General features: G+C 37.9%; 1 protein-coding gene across 2 annotated transcripts; it reads right to left on the reverse strand.

Moving 5' to 3' along the window:
- Window positions 1-1,959: 1,959 nt before the first annotated feature.
- ccdc125 (coiled-coil domain containing 125) lies at window positions 1,960-24,815 on the reverse strand. Of its 2 annotated transcripts, XM_003216331.4 has the most exons (12): window positions 24,660-24,815; window positions 20,787-21,183; window positions 18,907-18,965; window positions 18,412-18,498; window positions 16,471-16,548; window positions 14,086-14,171; window positions 13,921-14,003; window positions 13,313-13,428; window positions 12,221-12,328; window positions 10,651-10,825; window positions 7,601-7,734; window positions 1,960-7,464 (listed from the first exon to the last, which is right to left on the reverse strand). In XM_003216331.4, the coding sequence occupies exons 2-12, from the start codon at window positions 21,109-21,111 to the stop codon at window positions 7,135-7,137; spliced, it is 1,581 nt and encodes a 526-aa protein (XP_003216379.2). In that variant the 5' UTR covers window positions 21,112-21,183; window positions 24,660-24,815; the 3' UTR covers window positions 1,960-7,134. The 2 variants fall into 2 exon arrangements, with proteins under 2 accessions (XP_003216379.2, XP_062828371.1); XM_062972301.1 differs by lacking the exon at window positions 18,412-18,498.
- Between the last annotated feature and the right edge of the window lie 1,722 nt (window positions 24,816-26,537).

The raw sequence follows: 26,537 nt of genomic DNA on the forward strand, positions 1-26,537 counted from the left end.
TGGGACGGCTTCCTCTGCGCCTGCGCAGTTACTATGCAAGTTTTCTTTCTCCCCATTCAGTCGCTCAGGTCGAAGTCTTGGAGGGAAGGAAGGAGGGGGCAACTCCTCGAGAAAAGGACTTGGCTTTAGGGAATTATAGGGCGGAAGGCAGTGTATGACAAAGGATATAAACCTTGTAGAATAATGTAGAATAATATAGACATATAGGATAATCACAGGATGTCTTAAAGCTACACCTGCTGATAGGCTTTCTAACAGGCATGGGCAAACTTGGGCCTTCCAGGTGTTTTGGACTTCAACCCCACCATTCCTGACAGCCTCAGGCCCCTTCCTTTTCCCCCTCAGCCGCTTAAGCAGCTGAGGGGGAAAAGGAAGGGACCTGAGGCTGTCAGGAATGGTGGGGTTGAAGTCCAAAACACCTGGAAGGCCCAAGTTTGCCCATACCTGCATTATAAGCTAGCTGGCATTGACAGTAATGAAAGAAAAGCATTGACATCTCCAGCCCATCCTCTGTTCAGATATCAGCCAACATGGCAATACCTTAAATCAAGAAATAGCTTTCTAAGATCTACAGAGATACAGGAACACCTTAGCAAGCAAGGGTCCAAAAGTGGCAGGTAAAAACCTAGAACCTCAATCAGTGGCTGAGACCGGATAAGAAACTCCTGGATACACAAGACTGAGCAACTTGGAAGGCGCTGAACAGACTGCTCTCTGGCACCACGAGATACAGAGCCAATCTTAAGAAATGGGGCCACAAAGTGGAGTCCATGACATGCGAGTGTGGAGAAGAGCAAACCACAGACCACTGACTACAATGTGGTCTGAACCCTGCCACATGCACAGTGAAGGACCTTCTTACAGCGACACCAGAGGCACTCCAAGTGGCTAGCGTCTGGTCAAAGAAAATTTAGTATAATGCCAAGTTTTTAACTCTGTGGTTTTTTTCTATACATTATAACTGTATTTTCAATTTACTTCTGACGTGCTTTGAATGAGATTTCCTGCTTCTTGGCAGGGGGTTGGACTGGATGGCCCATGAGGTCTCTTCCAACTCTACTATTCTATAATTCTATGATAAATAAATCAGCAAGTAAATGTGTCACTGCCTTCGAGTATATCTACACTATAGAATGAGTGCAGTTTGACACCACTTTAACTGCAATGGCTCAATACCATGTTATTTGGGGAGTTCGTGTTTAGTGAGGCACCGGCACTCTTTGGCAGAAAAGGCTAAAGATCTTTTAAAACTACACCTCCCACGATTCCATAGCATTAAGCCATGGTAACTTAAGTGATGTCAAACTGCATTAATTCTCCTGTGTTGATGCACCCTTGATCTCGATCTTACAAGTTGCTGAACTAGGATAAGATGTGTGTATACATAGACATTTCAGCTGGATTTTGTCCAAAGTTAACACACGAAGCCTGGAATCTGCACTGGTGAAACGGTAAGCCTTAATAGCCTAAGAGGAATGAAATGGGACTTTCTTCAATACATCAATAACAAAGAATAATTATGGTTTGCAAAGTCACTTTCTGAATGTAAATTGTTCCATTATTAGTACTGTAATATTACTCTTAAAATCATAGAATCATAGAGATGGAAGAGACCTCATTGGCCAGCCAGTCCAACCCCCTACCAGGAAGCAAGAAAATCACATTCAAAGCACCCCCAACAGATGGCCATCCAGTCTCCGCTTAAAAGCCTCCAAAGAAGGAGCCTCCACCACTTTCTGTTACTTTATTTTATTGCAAATATTTTAAAGTGTTTTTGAGGCCACCTTGGATCTTAGGGAGAAAGGTGGCATACAGTTGAAATACGTAAGTAATAAGAGTGAGGTTGACAGGCTGCCTGCCTGATTAGTAAACCACTGTTCTCAAGTAATTGTTTTCCTTTATAGCGTATGCTATGTACGTCTTCAGACATTAGAGTTTACCAGAATAATTACAATGGAATAATGATACTGTTTTTTATTATTTTGGGTACAAATAATCACACTTGGACAACCATCTGTTTGATGCTGGCATTTTTGTGCAATGTATACATCAATGACAGTTTTAACAAAGCGTTAACTATAAAAATTTACTTCAGAGGAAATTTTTATCGCCAGAAAACATTTGTTAACATTTCAGTTTGAACCAGAACTATATGTCTGGAATTAACATAGAACTATCCTGGCAGAGACTGAGGTCGCATCTGCACTCACTATTTAATGCAGTTCCATACTGGTAGTGAAGAATGTGATTTTGCTGTGCAGAGGATTACATAGGAAATATTGGAATCTGAAACTGGGTTAGTGACTGCACAAGCCACAGAGCACTTTTGTAGGAGTTTAGCCACCACAGATTGAAGCTGGCTTTGAACTGCATGAAATTACCAGTGTAGATGGGGCCTGAGGCTTAATTGGAGAAGGTACTCAACCCTGGAAGTTTTCAATGCTAGAACCTTGTATACATGAGTAGTAAGGAAAAATGACTTCCTACTAAAATAATTATTAAATATAGAGGGTCATGTACATTTTTTTAAAAAGTCCATTCCAAAAGAACAACAACAAAAAAAAAAACCCTGACACAGGAAATGTGGTCATGACTCATAACATCTAAGCAGAACAACCCTACATTTCTTACACATCAGCAGGGTTATTATATTTAGCAACAGCCTAGAAATAGTTTTCAGATATTATTTTTAAAGGGCACATTTGTTATGCCTAGAGTTGTACAGTCTTTTGTCTCCTTATAGTTTTAGTCAACACAGAGAATGACACAAAGGCTTACATCTAATTACTGCTCTTTTGACAGAATAAACCCACCAAATCAATGAGATTTATGTAAATATTGATATATCAGTTGGTAGTTGATTCACTAGATCTACTCCAGTTAACTGGATTTAAGTCAGGGATGGGAATTGTGTGGTCTTCTCAGTGTTGCGAACTACAATCTCTAGTACAATGGGCCCTTGGTACCTGCTGGGGTTCGGTTCCAAGACACTCCGTAGATGGCAAAATCTGTGGATGCTCAAGTCCTATTATATACAGTGATGTAGTAAAATGGTGTCCCCTATATAAAATGGCAAAATCAGTATTTCTTTTTTTTCTTTTTTTTGGAATTTGTGTTTTTTGATGGAATAGTATCAAGCTACAGGCACAGAATTTGTGGATACTGAGGGCCATCCGTATCCATTATCACTAGTATATATGGCAAACAGCTGTAGTAATAAGCAAAAAATAAGAGCAGAAAACTATTGAAAACTCCATAATACAAATTTTCTGCTCAATATTGTCTACATGTGCTTGATTATAACAAAGTGCTATTGAATTAAGTGGGAATTGTGCATTTAGAGATATATTGGCATAAAACTGACTTTTCCCTCCAAAGCATTTCTGCTAATAGTTCATCAGTTACTAGAACAGGTATAGTCCTTTGCAACTATGATTTGCAGCTGCACAGTGATCATGCAAAGATGTATGAATAAGCATACAAATAAAGCTAAAAATGCTAGTCCAAAATAATTGACACTCTTGATAATTATTATGTAAAACATTAATAGTATGACAGCAGACACACGTTGCTTCTTTGAACTATGAACACACATTGACCAGAATGAAGTACAGTCTTGAAATTAAAAGTTTAGATTACGCACTAAAGTAATTTCAGTTTGGAAATATATAAAATTTGGAGGGGGAAATACATCCACAGAAATGTTTAAATGAAGCAAATCTTGCCAAGTAAATCCAGCGATGGGTTTACCTTCGTATCATCGTAAGTCATAAATGACTTGAAGACACACAACAAAAAGTGCTTTTTAGGGTCAAATGTCAATTATTACAAAGTTGTCTTTTGACTAGTCTATCAGATTTCAACAGAATTCCTAAACTTGGTAGTCACTACTCCATTATATTAGCAGTAATCACATCCAAATTTCTGTGGTTATTGTAGATTAAAACAAAAAAGAAATACTGTTTCAGATTTTATGTTCTTCCATAGAAAAATACTCCACATTCAGAAAATGTTACCATGAGCCCACACAATCTAGAGGATATATTGTTAATGTTTATAAAAGCTTGGTCTTCTTTTGTTGTTAGATCACAGTATTCAACAGTTAGGCTCCAAATGGAAAATTATTTGAGTTCTTTTTCTATTATACTGCATAGGATTTCTGTGACCACATGCTTTATCTGTAAGAGTGTTTACCCTCATCATCCTTAGCGAGTGTATCGCTCTGGTCTTCCTTTTGCGTGCTGTCCCTTTTCTTGAATGTGTACATGGAAGAATAGCACAGTTGTTAAGAGCGTTAGGTTCTTGCTGTAAAGCAGTCTTTTTAATCTGTCACTGATCCTTGGCTGTAAACCTTAAATCTACCATTCAAGCAAATACATTTTGTATTAAGTTATATTTAAAAGCTCATAAGACTTCTAGGCTCAATAAGTAAAGGTTTCTATATAAGAATACATGTAGAGCAATTCTGTATTTTATAATATCTAAAATTAAATCTGATTTGTATAGCTATAGGGTTACCTCTTATTAAATATCACTCATGAAATTTATTAATAGCTAATGTACACAATGTATTGGTTATTTGTTCCTTTACCCAGTATAATGTATTCATTTCTAAAACGGGACGTAATGAAGTACCTAAGAAGCCACTACAGATGGCTTTCTACAGGTCACAATGCAAGTGGTCCTATACATCATATTTTATTATAATCTCTTGTTGACAGATAACTTAAACTCAGAATAATTTACACTCAGAATTTCATTTTGTTGAAATAATGCAAGAGCTGCGAACTGTGTGGGTCCATTTTTTAGAAATCTCTTCAGTGGGAGGATGAATGCTAAATAACCATCTGTTACAAAAAGAAAACCTCTGCTCATATGACAAAACATGCTTATTGTTGTTTTGACACACAATTAACACAATACTATGCTTTGTACAAGTAGCAACTATACAGATAAATCGGCATACTATATATGTAAACTAATGAACAAAACAAGAGTAATAGTATTAGAAAGTACTCGTATAAGAGTGGGTTTCATACATTTTGGCACCTTATTCTCACAGTAGTCTGACTGGCTTCTTATTGTTTAGGTGTGAGAATTGTACAGCCTCCCAGATGTTTTTGGATCGTACTCTCAAGCAGACCTAGCCAATACAATCTATGGCGTGGAAAGTTGGGAACTGCTGAACAACAGTGAAAAACCTCACAATCTACAGCACTAGATACAATTTGAATTTCTGCTAACGAAGTGAAATAATCCATGACTCATCATCCCAAAGGAACCTCAAAGTACTGCTGATAAAAACGATTACTTAGACTAACCACTCTCTTAATTATGAAATCCATCATATCTGAAAATGGCATTCTATTTAAATGAATGCCTCTCAGAGATCCATTTAAAATAGCAAGGAAAAAAGTGTTTTAAAAACCTGATGCTGTTTACTTTAAAACAGCCAATCTTATATAAAATCCATAAATAATGCAAAATGGATAGCATAAAAGGTCCTTTGGTAATTTTCAATATGAACAATAACTGCTGAGTGAAATTCAAAACAAACTATTTTTAGAAAATGTAAACGGCATTAAAAGCAATTATAAATCTGTATTTGCACTCAAAAAATCAATGAGGAAGCATTTAACAAAATTCTGGCCTTCATGTTTAATTAAATAATAATCGTTAAGTGGAATTTCTAAACAGATGCCTTTTGGGATATGAAATATTTCATCCATAATCACTGAAAAAACTGAACAGTAGCTATAACATAGTATAGTTCTTGGGTTTTCACAATTTGTACATTTTGGTCTTTTCACTTATTTCCATATTTATTCCAACATGCAGTAATTATGCTTTTATATTTAACAAATGTTTACCTGGATTTTAAAATTAAATCTCTGTCAGGCTTTTGCATATTGATGAAGATGAGGCTTTTGATGATATGCAATGCTAGTATTAAACTTTTAAGGTTTTTTATAGAGCTAATTTCAATATTTTAATGCTTATTGTTTTTACTTAAAAGCATTTGTTTTTAAAATCTTATTTTTATATGGTTATTACCTTTGAATTATTTTTAACTTTTAGTATGTTGTTAGCCACTTTGAGCACCATTATCAGAAGAAAGGTGGGATACAACATAAATTGTTAGCATGCTGAGTGCCCTTGCTGGCTAGAGTTGTCTTAGAGCTACAGTTAAAAAAAACCCTTTCCAAGTTCTGTTTCCATTTTTGATAACTCATTTATAGTTATAAATGAGAGTCATTTATATGTTCTCTACATATATTTACTCGAGTCTAATGTGATATCGAATCTAATGCACACCTCAATTTTCAAAACCCTGAAACTAAAAAAAGTATTTGTTGCTGAATGTAATGCGCAATGGGGAAAAGTGCATTCTTTGTAATTTCACCAAAAAAGATGCGTATTACAGCGGCAGCATACTTACAATTCCTTCTTTAAATACAAAAATGATAGAACATCAAAACTTCCAGCAATGGAAAAGAAAACCTTGGGATGCATCTATGCCGTAGAAGGAATGTACTTTAATTGCCTTGGTTCAGTCCTATGGAATCATGAATGGTCTAAGAAATGTAGCATCTTTGCTTGAAGAGGTCTTTTGGTCTTAGCCTAAAGAGAAGCAACTCACAAAAGAAATGGAGGGGAAAGGAAATGTCTTCCTTGTTTTCACTGATTGTCACATACAAGGCACAGCAGAAAACAACTTTTTACACTTTTGTAGGTGTGGGTGGGAGTCTATCAGAAGAGATTTTTTCCTATGAGCAGAAGAGCAAGATCTGTTTAGTGCACAGAAATATGCTAAAATAATTTAATTTAAAAAGATCTGCATTATAATGACAGAATTACAGTTCAATCTAGAGGTTCTATAATCTTTCATACTGACTTCTATATAACACACAGCTTTTAATTTCTAGCATTGTGCTGTGGTCTTGTCTTCTCCCTGACTTGAAATACAGCACAGAAAGCCACTCAGAAGAGCTCCATGTGTACATTGAAAGAGACATGGATCTTAGTAGGAGTCGTAAAACATGAAGGAGCTAGGATATTGTGTTGCTTTGCCATTTTTCACTTCAAGTTTCTACAAAATAGTCCATAGCTTCAATTTCCATTGACTACATAACTTCAGTTCGTATTGCATTCTTCTAAATTATCGTTTTTTCCCGACGTTGTGGAATGTGAATTCTTAGACGTACAATCTAGAGTTCTGCTGGGACATGTATTAGAAACAGAACAAGAGCCATCTTCAACGGTATATGTTTGGCAACAGGAACATAAAGGAATAGCCAATTCTTGGGGTTCTGAATCGTTTCCACATTGTCTATTCCGAAGAGGAAGCTCTTCTGAAAGTTTCTTTGCTTTATTCTGTGAACCATTTTCTTTTTTTTCCAAAGTACGAGCCAGCATATAACTAACCTTCCTTTGATGGGCCAAAATTTCTTCTTTATCGTTCAACTGTATAATCAAGCACAGACATATAATTAGAAGAAGAACTATTCCATAGTATAAAAAACTAGCAAGGTGTATAATTCGGTTCAGAGCTGAAATACTGTTAGTATATTCTCTCTAAAGCCACATAAGAGATACATACCAAGTCTATTAACATTCTGATGATCTCATGGGGATTGTCCAGTTCTTCCAGTTTCTTACTGTCGGTGCCCGATATAAGCATGCCCTTCAACCTTTCTCCCAAGCTTTTCTTAATTCCTTGCGATCTGAAAGCACCTGGAGGGAGAAAGTACAGGTATTTAAACCCTGTATGGGACTTCATAAGTATTTTTGGAACTTTTATATTTTATTTTAAGAATACTTATAACCGTATATAGAACATGAATATGTCAATATATAATGAGTACAAATTCATTGATAACAAATTGGAGTTTGAACACTGAAGAAAAAAATGAAACTGAAAATTGCATCTATGAGACATGATTTTGAGAAATCAGAAGGTTAGAAAAAGAAAGATTATGTATCTCGATCAATCTACAGTATATATACATATAATAAAAGTGAAAAATGTGTATGTGGAGGAAGTGTCCACTTACACAGACAGCTTCCTGCCTCTGCAAACATAGAATCATAGAATAGTAGAGTTGGAAGAGACCTCATGGGCCATCCAGTCCAACCCCCTGCTAAGAAGCAGGAAATCGCATTCAAAGCACCCCCGACAGATGGCCATCCAGCCTGTTTAAAAGCCTCCAAAGAAGGAGCCTCTACCACGGCCCGGGGGAGAGAGTTCCACTGTCGAACAGCCCTCACAGTGAGGAAGTTCTTCCTGATGTTCAGGTGGAATCTCCTTTCCTGTAGTTTGAAGCCATTGTTCCGTGTCCTAGTCTGCAGGGCCGCAGAAAACAAGCTTGCTCCCTCCTCCCTATGACTTCCCTTCACGTATTTGTACATGGCTATCATGTCTCCTCTCAGCCTTCTCTTCTGCAGGCTAAACATGCCAAGCTCTTTAAGCCGCTCCTCATAGGGCTTGTTCTCCAGACCCTTAATCATTTTAGTCGCCCTCCTCTGGACGCTTTCCAGCTTGTCAATATCTCCCTTCAACTGCGGTGCCCAAAATTGGACACAGTATTCCAAGTGTGGTCTGACCAAGGCAGAATAGAGGGGGAGCATGACTTCCCTGGATCTAGACGCTATACCCCTATTGATGTAGGCCAGAATCCCGTTGGCTTTTTTAGCTGCTGCATCACATTGTTGGCTCATGTTTAACTTGTTGTCCACGAGGACTCCAAGGTCTTTTTCGCACACACTGCTGTCAAGCCAGGCGTCCCCCATTCTGTATCTTTGCATTCCATTTTTTCTGCCGAAGTGAAGTATCTTGCATTTGTCCCTGTTGAACTTCATTTTGTTAGTTTCGGCCCATCTCTCTAGTCTGTCAAGATCGTTTTGAATTCTGCTCCTGTCTTCTGGAGTGTTAGCTATCCCTCCCAGTTTTGTGTTGTCTGCAATCTTGATGATCGTGCCTTCTAACCCTTCGTCTAAGTCGTTAATAAAGATGTTGAACAGAACCGGGCCCAGGACGGAGCCCTGCGGCACTCCACTTGTCACTTCTTTCCATGATGAAGACGACGCATTGGTGAGCATCCTTTGGGTTCGTTCGCTTAGCCAATTACAGATCCACCTTACCGTAGTTTTGTCTAGCCCACATTTTACTAGTTTGTTTGCCAGAAGGCCATAGTTTCCTCTGAGCAGGAGACACCAATGGCCCTCCCTCCACTGATATTCAGGTTATAGTGAGCACAATGAACATGTAGCCCAAACCCTGTCAGTGTCCTCCACAAACACCATTCTGCCTGCCACCCAAGTGAAGGCTTTCATGCGGGGACCATTTCATCCTCGATGTTCTGCTTTTCCTCCAGAATGGACATCCCAGGGTTCCTTAATTTGCATGATCCCATCCACTGCCTCTACTTGAACCCTTTAACCTTTCCCTACCCTTTCCGATGGCACACAGTTAACAGAGGAATTGATCAGCAACTGAACAAGAGGTTTGGGAATACTTCACCATAATTTACAAGAGTTGTACTTGATCTGCATCCAGAGAACACTGTTAACTCAACCAATGATGGATCTGGACCAAACTTGCCACGGATAATGGGATTTGCAGTACCTTCACTGATACTGTGATCCCCACCAACAATGGACTGGGACCAAACTTGCCACAGAGAAGCCCCATAACCAATTGAACATACTGCAGGGGTTAATGGGAGTGGACCTTGATTTTGGGAGTTATAGTTTCCCTACATCCTGAGAAACGGTGACCCCCACCGACACTGGACTGGGACCAAACTTGCCACAGAGAAGCCCCATGACCAACTGAACATACTGCGAGGGTTTAGGGGAATGGATTTTGATTTTGGGAGTTGTAGTTCATCTGCATCCAGAAAGCACTGAACCCAACTGACATCAGATCTGGACCAAACTTGGCCAATTGTGCATACAGGCCTGGTTTGGGGGTGATTGACTTCAGATCTGGGAGTTGTAGTTCACTCTTATCTAGAGAGCCCTGAACCTAGCTGACGACGGTTCTGGACTAAACTTGGCATACAGACCCAACATAGCCAACTGCAAATACTGGCAAGATTTGGGGGTGATTGTCCTGGGAATCTGGGAGTTGTAGTTCACCCTTATCCAGATAGCATTGAACCCAGCCAACGACGGATCAGGACCAAACTTCAGTGATACTACCTAATATCCCAAAACAAACAATGCTTTCTTCTAATAACCCGGGCACCGCTGGTTCCCCAAGCTAGTCAATAATATAGGATGCTGTCTCTATTAAGCCAAGAGAGAAAGAAAGAAGGGTCTCAGGAATTTTGCTCTCCCCTCCTGACTACTTTGTCAAAAGGACGGAAAGTGTGCTGACAGCTCACACTAGATGTGTGACTAGCCTCCTTTCTTCTCTTCACTGGGTATATGCAAATACAGGCACTCCAAAGTCCTCCAAAAACTTGAAATCCGATATACTTCTGGTCCCTAGCATTTCAAATAAGGAGACTCAACTTGTCTCTAGAGGGATCCTTCAAGTCTTTGAATGGATGTATCAACAACTACATCTTCTTAGAAGTAATAACTATTGCAAATTCTAGTTTATTTTGAAGATCAGTCAGACTAACATAGAACAGAGAATATTACCATCCTCCTTGATGTGTTTCCAGTTTAGTGATCTTGTTTCTTTTCTGCAGCTCTTACTCATCTGTGCAAGCCTCAGAGCCTGATCCTTCCTCCGCATCAGCTGCTGCTCAAACGCAATTCGGAAAGCATCTGCCATTATATAAGCCTCTTCTTTGCTCTTCTTCAGAATTTCAAACTGTTGTTTTTAATTGAGAGACAGTACACTATTTTTTAAAGGTGAAATTCATATTCTTATCTAATTACAGTAAATAGGCATGACTGAATTCTCATCTCAAAAAAATTGATAAACTAAATCATCAGAAAATTCTGATAACAAGAAAGTATGACATTCATAGGTGGGGATTACAACATCACAGGGTGTATGCAGCTCATTGCTGCCATTTTTATGAGCTCCACGTTCCTCATTGCTCCACGCTTTTGACACCAAATGTAAAAGTCTACCTCTTCTCCTCTAAAACAAACAATCTCACTTTCATTATTTTCACATATATAACCAGAAATGACCTGGCCACCCACCTCTAATTTTCCCAGGAGGGGCTGGTACAGCACCAATGGATCTAATGTATGGAAAATGTCCCCTGCACTTTTGTTCCAATATATTCACTACAAGATCATATACCATTGTAGCCCATATAACCGTGGCTCCCTCCTATGGAAGAAGATGGAGATAAGGGTTTCTTTTACTGTCTGTATTGTGTTAGGATGTAGAACAGACATGGGCTAACTTTGGCCCTCCAGGTGTCTTGGACTTTAACTCTCAGAAATCCCAGCCAGTTTATTGGCTGTTAGGATTGTGGGAATCCAAAACACCTGCAGGGCTGAAGTTTGCCCATGCCTGATGATGGGATATAGGAGTTCCTCTAAACATAAACATTGCCAATTGCTTTTTTCCTGTAACCCCTTGCATCCTTGACAATAGGTCCAAAAATACACTCCAAAACAGATCTGGGGACAAGGGGGGGGGGGGGGGGGATGAAAGCAGGAGAAGTGGAAGTCCAATTATGAAATGCTGAAGTTAATCTACATTTTTAAGCCTACACAATAAGAGTTATTATTCCTACTTTAATTGCCATGACTGCATCATAGAATCCTAGAATTTGTTTTTTGGTGAGGCATGAGAACATTCTGGTTGAAAATTTTAAATATCTTTCTCTCCAGTTAATATTCTAGGAATCTATAGGAGAAGCCATGGCAGTTATTTTGGAAATACAGCACTAAAACTGTACAGTGTGACATGGCCCATGGTGTGTCCACAAAATGAATGGAAAGAAATTGTGTTGAATTTAATCGGAGGAATGTCCTCCATCAAAACCAGTCTCTGGATCCAACCTGATTGTGTTCATACAATTGCATTTTCCAAACCTTTTTACACACACACTACTTATGTGCATACTCTAATTACATGTTTGAAATATTTCAGTATAAGAATGAAAAATTAGTCCTCATATCAGCTGCCTAGCCATTGCATTTTAAAGCTTGTGAAGTTTAAAACAATTTCTCACATGGCATCTGGTTTCCACGTCTTCATAACATGACAAAACAAAACTGCTTTCAAGCCAAACCTAAATACCTCTTTGTTAAGTTGAAGAAGTTTTTTTCTGGTTGCAGCTGACATCTTAGCACAGGAACATGGCTCTCCCTCAGGACCATTACAAGTGCAGGCTCCAAGTACTGCCATCTTCAAATTCAAATTCATTCCATTTTAAAATCAAGCTTTTTGACCAAAACAATCACACTAAATCTTATCTGCCATAAGTGGATATGTCATATGTCTTAACACAGTTGCATCTATCTAGAATAACCCCTTAGTGCATGGATTTATGCTACATACGTACAATTGATAAGTTTGTTTTAGATCTAAATAATCCTTAAAATCACCATAAAATATTGTATCATGTATCATATGCTGACTTCTTCCCCAGAGCTGAAACTCTGGCAACTAACAAAATTAAAGCACAAAGAGTGGGTCCCTGGTATCTCCTGAGGTTTGGTTCCAGAACACCCCTTCCCATCCCATTGATATCAAAACGCAGGGATGCTCAACTACAATTATATACAATAACAATAGTAAAATGATGTCCCTTATATAAAATCGCAAAGTCAAGGTTTCCATTTGGGATTTTAAAAAAATATTTTTAAACCATGGATGGCTGAATTTGGGTATACAGGAACTGACTTACAATATAAATAAAAATGTATAGAAGACTTGTTATGTAAGGCTTTGTAGGTTGTAACCAGCATTTTACATTGTGGCCTGTAATGGACTGTGGAGGTGTTTTAACAAGGTGGTTGCATGGTTCACATATTCAGCCCTAGTCAAGAGTCTGGCTGCACCTTTCTCAGTATGGTGAAGCTTCTGAACACCTTTCAAAGGCGGCCTTACATAGAGCACACTACTTTCAAAGGCGGCCTTACATAGAGCACACTACTGTCAGCCAATTGAGATGTTAATAAGTAGTGCATCTGACACCTTAGCTAGATTTGAAATCTCCAGGAAAAGGGTAAAATTGCTTGAACCAGATACAGTCCTGGCCACCTTGGAAGTTCAACTAATAATGAACACTGAATCTCAAAGAGACAATGACATATAATTCTAGCTTTTATTATGACTGTTGTTCTTCAATTAACCACAAAAATACCAACTGAAGAAATAAATACATACTTCAAGTCCTGTAATCTCTGTAAGACCACTCTTGCTAAGGGACATATTCTCCTGAACAATCTTCTGTTGCTTAACATCAAGCATTGCAAGAATCTCCAAATGTTGTTGATCCAAAACTGTAAGATTCAATATTGGTAAAATAATTTGTAAAGTCCAAACCATCTTCTGCTTATGGTCCTGCACTGCAGTTTTCTCATTTGCTATTTTTTTTTCCATCTAACACATCTAGAAATTTTGAAAGAAGGTAAAATATTTCTTTGCATTATTAGGTTTTTCTAAAACCTGGGCCAAGTTTTATTCAGATTTCAGATAATCAGTCAATTACATATTTGTGAAAATTGTATTTTAACCTGAACAACTTCTAGTATTACATATTCTATCAGCATCTCAACATCATATTAAGAAGTATGCTTTGCATCCCAAATACCAGAACAACCTTTTCTTCTAAATATGAATACATACCAGAATTTGTTTTCCAATATAAGAATCTGAGCTAAAACAAAAATTTGGACCTTAGAAAGATATTCCCAGTAATTAATAAATGTTCTCATTCTGCATCTAAAATCAAACTTGAGAAAGAAAAAAATGAGAAAGCAGAGTTTACTCACTTTCCTTTTCAGACTTCAGTGATTTAATTTCTTCCGTTTTCAATTTAAGTGTTTTTTTAAGTGCAGAATTTTCACAATATATGCTGTTGACAACAGAAAATAATATGCTTACAAATATGCCTCACATTTCATTGAGTAATAGAACATATATATAGAGAGAGGTACCTGTCATATTTTTCTGCCCAAGCCTCCTCTATATTTTTAAATTTCTCCTGGTTAAGTTTCATTTCCCATTGTAGAACATTTATTTCCTAAACATAAAGAGATGTTAATTATAAGGTATATAAAAATATTACAGAATAAAGTAATCCAAAATCTAAAATGCTTCCCAAAGGTTACTCAACCTGTACTTTAACTAGATGCACTTAGACGGTTTTTCCTGAAGCCAGTCACTTGATTGAACAGGCAAACTGCTAGCCAACTGGCCAGTTTAGTGTGCCCTATCCCATTTATAACTGCAGCTCAAGATTCCCGTATTACTTTCCAATTTTTTAAAAAGATTAACCCAGTAATTTTCAAAAACAGTGATCAAAGAAAACACATCTAAAAAGAAAATTTGCTATTTATCCAATCCATCTACTACCTTAATTTAGAATTCAGTATTATAGTTTTTAAGTTATGAGAAAAACCTTGAAAACCAGCAGTCATCATCCTCTAGTAGTACTCAGTTAAAAACCAGTGAGCTCTTCATAGGTTCAACATAGGTTTAACATCAAGGGCCAGAATCAGGTAAAGGCAACATGAGAAATTAATATCAGCCCTAAGGAGTCAGAGGTAAACTTGAAAATCAGAAAGCTAAGGAAATAATAATAATAATAATAATGTAATAATAATAATTTCATTTTTTACCCATCTCTCCTTGTGGCTCAGGGCAGGTTACAGAATAATTAAACTACATAAACATTGTAAAAATACCACAAATACACATATTAAAAAGTATTTCTATAAAAGATACATATTTAAACGTATTTCTATAAAATACATATTAAAATACACAAAACAGATTAAACAAAAGACAAACATTTAAAACGAATAATAGGTTTAATTAAGCTCTCCAAAAGGCTGATCCAAAGTACAAAGTTTATGAGTTTCTCATAATTAATAAAGTACCACATCTGCTCAATTTATAAGCTAACCTCATATAAAAGCCGACGGTAGCTTTGGGGGCCAAAAATTATGGTGTTTGATATGACTTCTGGTTAAGTTGAGGGTCATTTCTCACAAGGAGGGGAAAACGAATGCAATTTTAGGGAGCCAGCCCCCTCACCCCCAACTGTCAGTGTCATTTTCCCATCCAGGCATTCAAAAAGGCTAGTAGCAGCACCACAGCAGAGAAAAAAGAGAGGGTTGGTGCTTTTTTCAGATTCTGTCAGGACAGACTAAGCTCTTGCCTTTTGCCACTCTACCCAGAGAACAGGATGGTTACTTTCTTTTTAAGAGTTAAGATACACTGACCTGTGGCAAAATCAATTTAGATTTTTTTAACTAAATTGTCTAGACTTCTATAAGAGTATATAGGGCAATTGAAAATCATGTATCAAAAATGCATGCAAATTAACCATCAGTGGACATAATGAAATAATCTTTAATATTGTCATGTGTTTTTATTTTTAAAGACTTGTTAAACCTGAACTGAAAGGATTATGTTTATCTTGGAGAAAAGAAGGTTGAGAGGGGCCATGAAAGCTATGTTTAAATATTTGAAAGGATGTCACATGAGGGAGGGGGCAGGTGTCTTTTCTCCTGCCCTGGAAACAAGGACACAGAGCAATGGATTCAATCTACAGGAAAAAAAGGATTCTACAGAAACATTAGGAATAACTTCCTAATAGTAAAAGCTGTTCAGCAGAGGAATATGATGCCTCAGAGTCTCCTTTTCTGGAGTTTTTTAAACAGAGGCTGGATGGCCAACTGTTGGGAATGCTTTGATTGTGTATTCCTGCAGGGCAGGGAGCTGGACTGTATTTTTTCATTTCTAAGACACATTTAGAGCCACCGGTGGTGCAGCAGGTTAAACCGCTGAGCTGCTGAAATTGCCAATCGAAAGGTCACTGGTTCGAATCCAGGGAGCTGGGTGAGCTCCCACTGTCAGCCCCAGGTTCTACCAGCCTAGCAGTTCGAAAACATGCAAATGTGAGTAGATCAACAGGTCCCGCTCCAGCAGGAAGGTAATGGCGCTTTATGCAGTCATCCCGACCACATGACCTTGGAGGCATCTACGGACAACGCCATCTCTTTGGCTTAGAAATGGAGATGAGCACCAACCCCCAAAGTTGGACATGACTAGACTTAATGTCAGGGAAAACCTTTACCTTTACCTAAGACAGACTTTTGCCCCATGTAAACATCTCTAAAAATTAGGTACATCTTCAAATCATGCGTACTTTTTCATAAATAAATAAAGCTTTTTTTCTATTGGTAGTACTGATATTAATGTGCATCTTATGGTAGTTGGAGTATTATTTATATTTAGGGTCACAGATTGATGGCACCATCACACTTCAACTGTTTCTGATCCATTTCAGAGAAATAATAAGGGTATAGTCTTACCTTTTCTAAAGCTTTCTTTTGCTCCTCAGTTTTTTTAAAAATTGCTTTAGTATGACTAGTGGCTTTATCCAACACAGCCTGAAAAATATGTAGAACAGAAAGCTGAAATACTTTCTCTCTACAAATCACATTAAAAATTAGACCAGTGCAGTATCAATTAGGAAAAATGTCAAAGACTTTTGCTTTAAGCTTTGATAATATAGCTATCTTAAAAGCCAAAATCCTGGTTATGTATGTGTGTTTGTTGGTTTGTCTGTACCAAAAAGGCTATTACATGGCTTGATGCTTCTGGACCAAGCTTCGCACACATAACCTTCATTACTTAAAGTAATTATCGCGTTTGTACTACACATTTCACCCCGTTTTGGGGCAAGGGCCCGAAAACTAAAGAAAAAGCAGTATATAATAGAAAGGATTATCAATTAGACTCAGATGCAGCCACAAGAGGCTGCAACAGAAAACCTACAACATAGCTCTGAAGGCCAGTCAAGAAACAGACCCCATTAGGAAGTAAGCAATTTAATGAAGATTTATATTTTGGAAGTGTGTGTGTGTGCATGCGTCTGTGCCAGCACCTTGCTTTGAGGTTGAAAGAGTGTGATTTCCAAGAAAAAGCTAGATAGAGGAAGAAAATGGAAGAGAGGAAAGAGATGAGGAAAGGGAAGAAAGAGAAGGAAGACAAAGAGAAAGGGAAACAAAAAGGGGAGGGAAGAAATAAAAATAAAGACAAAGGAAGGAACAGGAAAAGAAGGGAGGGAGGGAGGAAAAAAAGGAAGAAAAGAATGGGGGAGATGTATGAGGGAAAGCAATGGAAGAAGGAAAGAAGGGGAAAGGCCCAGGATGAGGCCTACGATGAGGCAAAAAACCACAGCCTTGTAGGTCATGGCTAGCAGTTATTCAACTGTCAAGTAAATAATGTATCAAAATGTATTGTAAAAGGGAAGGTGATGACAAAACTTCCACTTGAGGCTGCAAGTGTGTGACTCAAGGTCTAACCATGTGACTTGCTCAAGGCAACAATTTAAGCGTTTGTTTTTTTAAAAGGTGATTGCCTGCACCTTTCTCTTAGGCAGAGAATGTGACTCACTGAAAACAACCATTTATTAATAACTAGCTGGTGTTCCCTGGGTATGTATTTTGAAATGCTATTTGTTAGAAATACTCATTTTTAGCTTTACAATTCTATGATTTCTTACATTACCTGGGCAACAGCGGGTAATAATAAAAATAATAAACTTTATTTATATTCTGTCATAGTTCCCCGAGGCGACTCAGAGCAGATACTGAAGGTAGTTGTAATGTAAATATAAATAATTGAATAAGTGTATATAAATATACAATAAGGAATTAAAACATTGTTAATGCATCGCATGTAAAAGGGAAGAGAAGCAACTTGCAAAATTAAGAAAGATGTAATTTTTAAAGGCAGAGATACAGAATGTAAACAATAGTTGTTCCTTGCAGACTTCAATTGTGATTTTGTTTCTAGTAAAGAGAAACATAACAAAAAGAATAAAGATAATATGTGATTTAAAAGTTTTGAGTTGTTCCATTCCTCTACACTGGAAGCAAGCAGCACTTCTCCCATGTTGGACTTGTCTTTTTCTGGCAAAGTGGGTGAACCAAGGCTTACAGAAGCCTCCAGACACAATATTTTTCCTTTTTTTTTCTCTACTACAGATCAACATGATCGATTACAGTACATTTTTGGACTTAATCTGAATATGTTTTTTTGATCTGATATGTCTACTCGCAAGATTATATTATTTTATTTAAAAAGTTAGAATGCAGTCATAAAAATGACTGGTGCATTTGATACTGCAGAAAGTGAGAGCATCTGTTGAACTTACATAACATGTGGACAATTTGAAAAGTGTGTTATTATATCTCTTTTACATAAATTCAGTTATATTTAAAACAGGTTGATCTTTTTGACATTACCATGCTCTGCAGAAGTTTTAAGGCTTGCTCTTTGCCTTCAAGTTGTCTTTGAGATGCTTCTAACTCAACTCTTAAAATTTCTACTTCCTAGAAAGAAAGAATTCAAGTTGGGTGAATAGAAACTTTAAGATAAAACAAACTCTTTAAATCTGCTACTGCTTTTAAGTGAGGTGTGTCTATAGTGGTTGGGGCTCTCCATGTCAGCAGGGCAGAGGGTCCTGTGTGAATTTTAGTTTGTGATTTAAATAAAATATACAGGGTATTGAAACCTATCCCACAAAGAGGCATTCTCTCTGCATGCTGTTTATCATCTCAAGTAGGACAATGAATGTGGGAAAGGACTCAAACAGCGCCTCTAAGTAAAGCTAGCTCATAATATAACATGGTTACTAAAAAAACCCACTATATACTTGACCCCCACTTTTTTTACAGGCTTGAACTCACTAAAAAGAGAGAGGGGCAAATCTAAATGAAAATTTGAAGAGTGGCACTTACCTCCACAACTTCTTGAAGCTGCTGCTTTAATTCTTCATTTGATGCTTCGGAATTAGATTCTGTATGCATTCACAGTTGGAAAAAAAGGATCTTAGAATTTCTGCCACCATGTTTTAATATGATATGGGTTTAATAATGTATATTAAATTAAGCAAATCTTAGTCTCCAGATACTTGTGGGTAATCTAAAGCCTTAATAAATATTATTCTGTAAAAAGCTCAATGTATTTCAGCTTAGACACTGAACTGAATAGCCTTCCTCAAGGGTTACAAAACAAACACAAATATCTATAATAAATTGAGATTCAAAAGTTAGAAGAAGACATAATTCAACACATACTTCTTCTCTTCTACCTTTTCAGCCTTAATTCGTTGTTGATTATGGTACCTTTGCTTCTATTGCAGCCCCTCAATAAGCCCATTCAGCTCAATATAAGGATTGAAAAACATCAATACAAATAAAATGTAAATTTAAAATTCATAGTTTAAAATTCACTGGATAGGTAGAAAACTGAGATTTCAAAAAAAAATTGGAATAACTGAAGTTAAATCAAGACTCATCAGTATGTAAAGAAAAAAATATAGCATAACATGCAGTATTCAGCTTCTCACAAAAAAGGAAAACATTTAAAAGGAGTACATTTCAAAATAATATCATATGAAATGTGCATAACCATAGCCCATACAGAACTTCAGCCTTCCTATTAGTCTGCAGGAAAGAGGATGCTGTGTTTTCCTAAGAATATCAAATGACATTTGAGTGCTGGGAAAATGAGATTTACCCAAAACCTAAATACAAAAGATGTTTATATTGTGCAAAACCAAACAAAAGCCTTGCTTATTCCCTGACCAATAATCCAGTTATCTGGCTGAATCCATTAAATGTCATTTTGTACACTAAAGGTTAAAGAGTTCAATCGGACTACATTAATCCCCATTGTGCATAGGAGGCTCTCAGAAAACATGTGGCCCCCCAGATGTTGCAAGATTGCAATGCCCAATACTCCTAACCATTAACTGCACTGGCTAAATCTGCTGAAGGCTGTACTTTAATGGAATCTGGAAGTTTGCATTATTCCCAAAGAATTTAGTTTCCTAGCTAGGACATTTTGTTAGAAGACTGTAATAACCAAGTAGCTAAGAACAAAGAAAAGCTTAGTGTTACTGACTAATGTGCTGCTTTATTACACTGAGGATTTTTGTGTTAAATGAATCTATATTTTTAGCTGAAATGTTTTCATACATATAAAGGATTGCACTTCTGTAGAAGACAAACATATGCATAAACTGGTGTAAGAACAAATACTGGAGGTGGGACCAACTGTCATAGTGTTTGTTTAAGAAATCAAAATAATTTCTTTTAAGACTGGACCACAAGCATTTGGGTTAACAACACTCCTAAAATATATTTTGTATTGTGTTGTCGAAGGCTTTCATGGCCGGAATCACTGGGTTGTCATGAGTTTTCTGGGCTGTAAGGCCATGTTCCAGAAGTATTGCTTTTGTATTGTATTTTGTATTGCTTATGTTTTTGCTATGAACTCCAATAGCTGAACAGTACAATTTAATACAGCAGTGGATTACATTTGGTCTTCCAGATATTGTTTTGGATTGCAGCTCCTATCAGCCCTAGCCTAATGAAAATTATATTACAACATCTGGAAATCCACAGGTTCCCAACTCTAGTAGATCTGACAACTTGGAGTCAGCATTTTAAAACAATACTTAATTCAATAAAAATGATCTCTGGACTTGCTCAGTATCAATTGCTCTGGTAGGTATCTACTAACTTTGATGCTGGGGATGTATGACCTTAACAGAAACATATGCAATTTTAGGAAAAATACTGAAGTGTCCAAGTCTGAGGTTAACTTAACTTACCAGAACTGTTTTGTCGACTGTAGGTTCGAAATTCATTCATTCCAAATTTCTTAACAGGCATGTCACTCAAACTGTTACACCTTGAACAACAAAGAACTGGAACATCTGAGTCTTCTTTCTTAATCAACATTAATGGACTAACACTTTTCCCTGTTGAACATCCTCTAGGCCTACTTGCATGTACATTGAAGCCTTCAGGTTCATACAGACCACTATGTCTTTTAACAAGTCCATTTCCTAAGTCTCCACATGTCATGTCATCTTCATCCTCCAAGGTCTCTCCAACTTTGTTCTGTGATAAGACTGCTTCACTCATCGGCAACATATTGATTCCTGTTCCAACCTGGATATACTGTACCTTCTTCGAAGCAGCCTTCCCTAAATAATTAGGGTTGTGCTAAAAATAAAATGATAAAAATAATAAATAATAAACATTTTAAATGTATTCTAGTTTTAACATTAATTTCCAGAATTTTTAGACTGCAACAAACGTGCTTTTATACTTTTACACTATGGTTTTTCCAAATTAGTTCAGTATTAGATATATGCAACATTTTCCAGTAAAGTAAATGTATATTTTGGAACTACTGAAGTGAAAACAAAAGCTATTTCAATTTCAAAAAAAGCTTTCAAGAACATAAATGTGTGCCGTAATCTTGTGCTATGCTGGCAGAAACACTAACACACCCAGCCACTTTATTTACTTTCAAATGCAGTAAAAACGACACATTGTTTAACATACCATTCATCAGGTGCAGAAGTCATAGCAAGACTTAAACAGAATCTTAGTCAGAGTATAATCTATCCATATTTCTCTCCATTACAACTTTCCTGATTTCCTTTCTTAGAACTGTCATGAATCGGGTCCTCACAGAAAATTTAAGATCAGTAATGTTCTCAATAATACGAGTATTAGATGAAACGGCAAGATATGTAGTAGTTTATGTAATCATGACTAATATACTAACTTATTATTACTGTTGTTGAGATTTGAGAAAAGAGAAATTAAATGTGTATACCTTCCTATTACAGATGAAACCACAATGCAAATACATCCTTTGGCCTAAATTCAATTGCTATTCCCAACTATAGTAAACTTGCATCAACTAAACTTCCAGGAGTGTTGACATACCATGTTCCCTTGGATTCAGTGGATTTATTCTGACTGAGGGTGTAATTCTACACTGTATAATCCTGGGAGCTGTAGTTTGGAGAGGCACCAGCACTCTTTGGCAGAGTGCTGATGCCTTGTAAAAATGATAATACCCATGATGCCATAGCATTGAGCGATGGCAGATAAATGATGTTAAAGTGCAATTATTCTGCACAGTGTGGATGCAACCTGAGAAAATAATTGGATTTAGCTTTCTGATTTATTTCTCTGCTTTAGAAAATTACAACATCAATTAAACCAATATGAAACTTTCATTTTAAATCTCATTTATTTCGGTTTGAAAGAGCAAGACATAAGTTTAATTCCATGGAAGTAAATCATACCAGGTAAAGGTTTTCCCCTGACATTAAGTCTAGTCAAGTCCAACTCAGGGTTGGTGCTCATCTCCATTTCTAAGCTGAAGAGCTGTGTTGTCCATCATGTCACCGGCATGACTGCATGGAGTGCCATTACATTCCTGCTGGAGTGGTACCTATTATTCTATTCAGATTTGCATGTTTTCATACTGCTAGGTTGGCAGAAGCTGGAGTTAATAGTGGGAGCTCACCCCGACCCTTGCATTCGAACCACCAACCTTTTTGTCAGCAAGGGAAATTATATACACACTTATCTGAGAATAGGTTCCTACTGCATCCTATCAGAATTTATTTTGAGATGACACATGTTGCTTAATTTTGTAGTATTACTGAAATTTGCATAATCTAACAACTTCTCAGAGATCTATTTGAAATATGATCCTATTTTTTCATTTCAAAAATAAACCTCTGAATTCTTAATCTTAGATGAAAGGAAAAGACACTTTTTTGCTCCAAAAAGAGAAGGATCCCTTCTCTCTGAATCCTCTCCTGTCCTTTCTGTAAATTTTCATCATCAATCCAGTCATTATTGACTCCCAAACAATCACAGGTGAACATTTTAGATGAAGAAATTATTTTTCTGGTTTCATATAAATATAAACACATGGGCCAATGGCATGCATAACTCTGCATATACAGCCACTTTGTGATTATCTTCACTTTATTCTACAAATTATATTAAAAGTCAGTTCCCATAAAGACACCAGATCCTGTCTGATCTTGAAAACTAAGCAGGGTTAGTTCTGTTTTGTACTTGGCTGGCAGACCGCCAACAAGTGCCAGGGGATATATTGTAGGTTACATTTTAGAGGAAGGAAGTGGTGAAACCACCTTTTGAATATTCCTTGCCTCAGAAAACTATAACATTGAAGGGGGTTGCCATAAGTCATAAGCCACTTGAAGGCACATGCACATTCCCTCAAAACTCTGTATAAGTTCAACTACTAAAGAATGAGATAACAATTTAGCAAGCATTACACATGTAATAGCACATCACTCACTCCTCATTAAAATACTGTTCTCATACAAAATAATCATACAAATAATGAATTTTTTTAAAAAAACCTTCCTATTTATTAACCTGTAAGTCAGTGTGGTGGAGTGGTTTGAGCACTGCGCTAACACAATATAGAAGTCGTGCAGTTTTATCCCACTTTAACATGGCTCATTGCTACTGAATGATGTTGTTGTAGGTTAACAAGGTCTGTTGCCACCTCTGCCAAAGAATACTGATGCCTTACCAAACTAAAGTCCCAAGATTTCATCGCACGGAGCCATGACAGTTAAAATGGTGTCAAACTGCATTCATTCTACAGTATCTAGATTAGGCATTGGCAAACTTCGGCCCTCCAGGTGTTTTGGATTTCAACTCCCACAATTCCTAACAGCCTACCGGCAGTTAGGATTGATAAGAGTTGAAGTCCAAAACACCTGGAGGGCCGAAGTTTGGCCATGCCTGATATAGATGCATTCTATGACAAAGTTTGGATTCCACTGTGTCACTCTCTCAGCCGCAGAGGAACAAATCTTGCTAAGAAAACCCCATGTTACATTCACCATAAGACACAGCACACAGCGGGCAGAAAGTTATCTTAACATTTGATGGACTGAAAAGCTAATATTACCAAGTAATTCATGTAAAAGGCCATGTCTGCTTATATTAGGATTCCATACAATAAAGGCATTTAAAAGCAAGCCTTTGTCAACAGCACTAACATCAAGAAACATATTGAATGCGCTCAGACTCCCAAGCTGCACTTCCATGGATCTGAAATGCTGGGGGGGGGAAATCAACAGCAGAAGTGTGGCCCATCTGTCTTGGATAGACAAAGATTTACCTGTTGTTCCTTGCAGAACAAACACATAGTCCCCAGAAAGAAAAAGAATATATATATATTCTTATTCTGTCTACCGGCTGTTAGGAATGGTGGGAGTTGAAGTCCAAAACACCTGGAGGGCCCAAGTTCGCCCATGCCTGCTGTAGAATGAATGCGGTTTAACACCATTTTAATTGCCATGGCTCAACACTGGGGTTTGTAGTGTATCAAGACACCTGCTCACTGGCAGAGAAGTTTAAGTCACCTCTCATTGTTTCATAGCATTGAGGCATTGCTCTTAAAGCGCTGTCAATCGATTCTACAATAATCCAGTGTTATTGGACCCCTGGGAGTTGTAGTTTGCTGAAGCACCTGTTCTCTTTGGTAGAGAAGGCTCAAGCCCTCGTAAAACTACAACTCGCAGGATTTCCTAGCATTGAGCCATGGCAGCTAAAGTGGCGCCAGAATGAATAGTTTCTTCAGCGCAGACCCGCTTGTACTAGGCCTTCTTCCCCGCCTGGCTTACCTAGGAACTCCTTCAAGCCCGCTCATTAGGCCCTTTTCAGTCTGGGCCGCTTCCTCCTTTGGCAGCTCGGTTCCCTTTTGCGTAGCCAGGCCTCCTGCCTGGTCCCTCCCTCCTTCCCGCCCTGAGGAGAAACACGCCCCCAGGCCTCAGGCACACAGCTAGGCCTCTCCCCTTGAGAGTGGAATTGAGGAAGCTCTCTCACAAAACTGAAGAAAAGCGCCACAGGCCCAATGCGCAATACAGTTTATATTGCAGTTTTACAAGGTCTTTAGCCTCCTTGCCAAAGAGTACAGGTGCCTTACCAAAATACAAATCCCAGGACCCCATAGTATTGAGCCAGGGCAGCCCAAGGGATGTCCATACTAGGAATTGTGGGAGTTGAAGTCCAAAACACCTGGAAGGCCCAGGTTTGCCCATACTTGCAAGCACTGTAGTTATTTTGCCTAATGGTTAATTCAGTACTGAGGCTGTTAGAAATATAGGCTGAGCATCCCTCAAACTATATTCTATGGTGGCGCAATGGGTTAAAAACCCTTGTGCCGGCTGGACTGCTGACCTGAAGGTTGGCTTGCTGGCCTGAAGGCTGCTGGTTCGAATCCGTGAGACGTGTTATATATAAGAAATCAGAGTGTGTGTGGGGCAACTGCAAAATAAGATGCATTTAGTTGGTTGAGCCATGTCTGAAGAGCTGTTAAGCCTGGGAGTTTTTGATACTGTTGCAATTTGGCCAGGCTCAAGCTAAGCAGGTGCAAAGACTGTTTGAAGAGAGAAGCAGAGAGAGAGAGAGAGAGAGAGAGAGAGAGAGAGAGATTGAAGTGCGCTCTTGCTTCATGAAGGAATTTGTCTACACGGACAAAGGTAAGACTGGGTTGTTGTATGTCTTTCGGGCTGTGTGGCCATGTTCAAGAAGTATTCTCTCCTGAATCTGCCCACATCTATGGCAGGCATCCTCAGAGGTTGTGAGGTATGGAAGGTAAGACTGTTTTAAATCTCATAAAAGGACATTATGTGAGTTGGTGCAACTGAGCAGTGAGCACATTGTACATATATTGTTCTGGGTTTAAGAAGAATAAACCACTTGTTCTTTGTTGTTCACCTGTGTGGCACATATCTTCTTTATTTGGCAAGGCAGTGCATGGACTACACATTTTGATTTTTCATTACGTCACAAGACGGGGTGAGTTCCCATCTGTCAGCTCTAGCTTACAGGGACAAGAGAGAAGCCTCCCAGCAGGATGGTAACACATCTGGGCGTCCCCTGGGTAACGTCTCTGTAAACAGCCAATTCTTTCACACCAGAAGAGACTTGCAATATGTTCTCAAATCGCTTCTGACACCATTTTTAAAAAGCCAAAATGGTAATGTTTGGAGTTTCAGATGCAAATGCATAATGAGGTATCATGAAAATGGGATCCAGGTCTAAACGGAACTCATTTATGTTTCTTAAGCACCTTATACAGAGCCTCAAGGTAATTTTGTACACAGTATTTCTCATAACGTTGTGCATGAAACAATGTTTGTGTACTGTACACTGAACCATCAGAAAGCAATGGCGTCATTACTACCTCAGGCATCCATGTGGAGGATTTTGGATTTGGGAGCATTTTGCATACCTAAACTGTACCAGCTTTGGAGTGCCATTGGTTTAAATTGCTCTCATGGGGTAGTAATTTAAAAGTGTTATACGTGAAATGTGTCATTTGAAGTTAGTTTTAGTTCTGTATCAGAAAATACAGATTACACGCACTACGCTTACAAGTTTCTTATCTTTGTGTGTGTGTGTCACATTTTTAACACAGTAAATAGGGAAAAAACTGTTTTCAGTTATGATAGTAAGAGTTTAAAAGGCAGCTTGCAGAATTTCATAGCTAAGGTGAG

The sequence above is a fragment of the Anolis carolinensis genome, chromosome 2, assembly GCF_035594765.1.
Source record: "Anolis carolinensis isolate JA03-04 chromosome 2, rAnoCar3.1.pri, whole genome shotgun sequence".
Classification (NCBI taxonomy): domain Eukaryota; kingdom Metazoa; phylum Chordata; class Lepidosauria; order Squamata; family Dactyloidae; genus Anolis; species Anolis carolinensis.

Bases quoted from the DNA above. Each gene is read 5' to 3' on its own strand.
- ccdc125 (XM_003216331.4), bottom strand. From the start codon at position 21,111: ATGTTGCCGATGAGTGAAGCAGTCTTATCACAGAACAAAGTTGGAGAG. The intron at 18,499-18,906 runs GTAAGTGCCACT...CTTTCTTTCTAG, and splicing joins AGCTTCAAGAAGTTGTGGAG to GAAGTAGAAATTTTAAGAGT. The intron at 13,429-13,920 runs GTGAGTAAACTC...TGAATCTTACAG, and splicing joins ACTGAAGTCTGAAAAGGAAA to TTTTGGATCAACAACATTTG.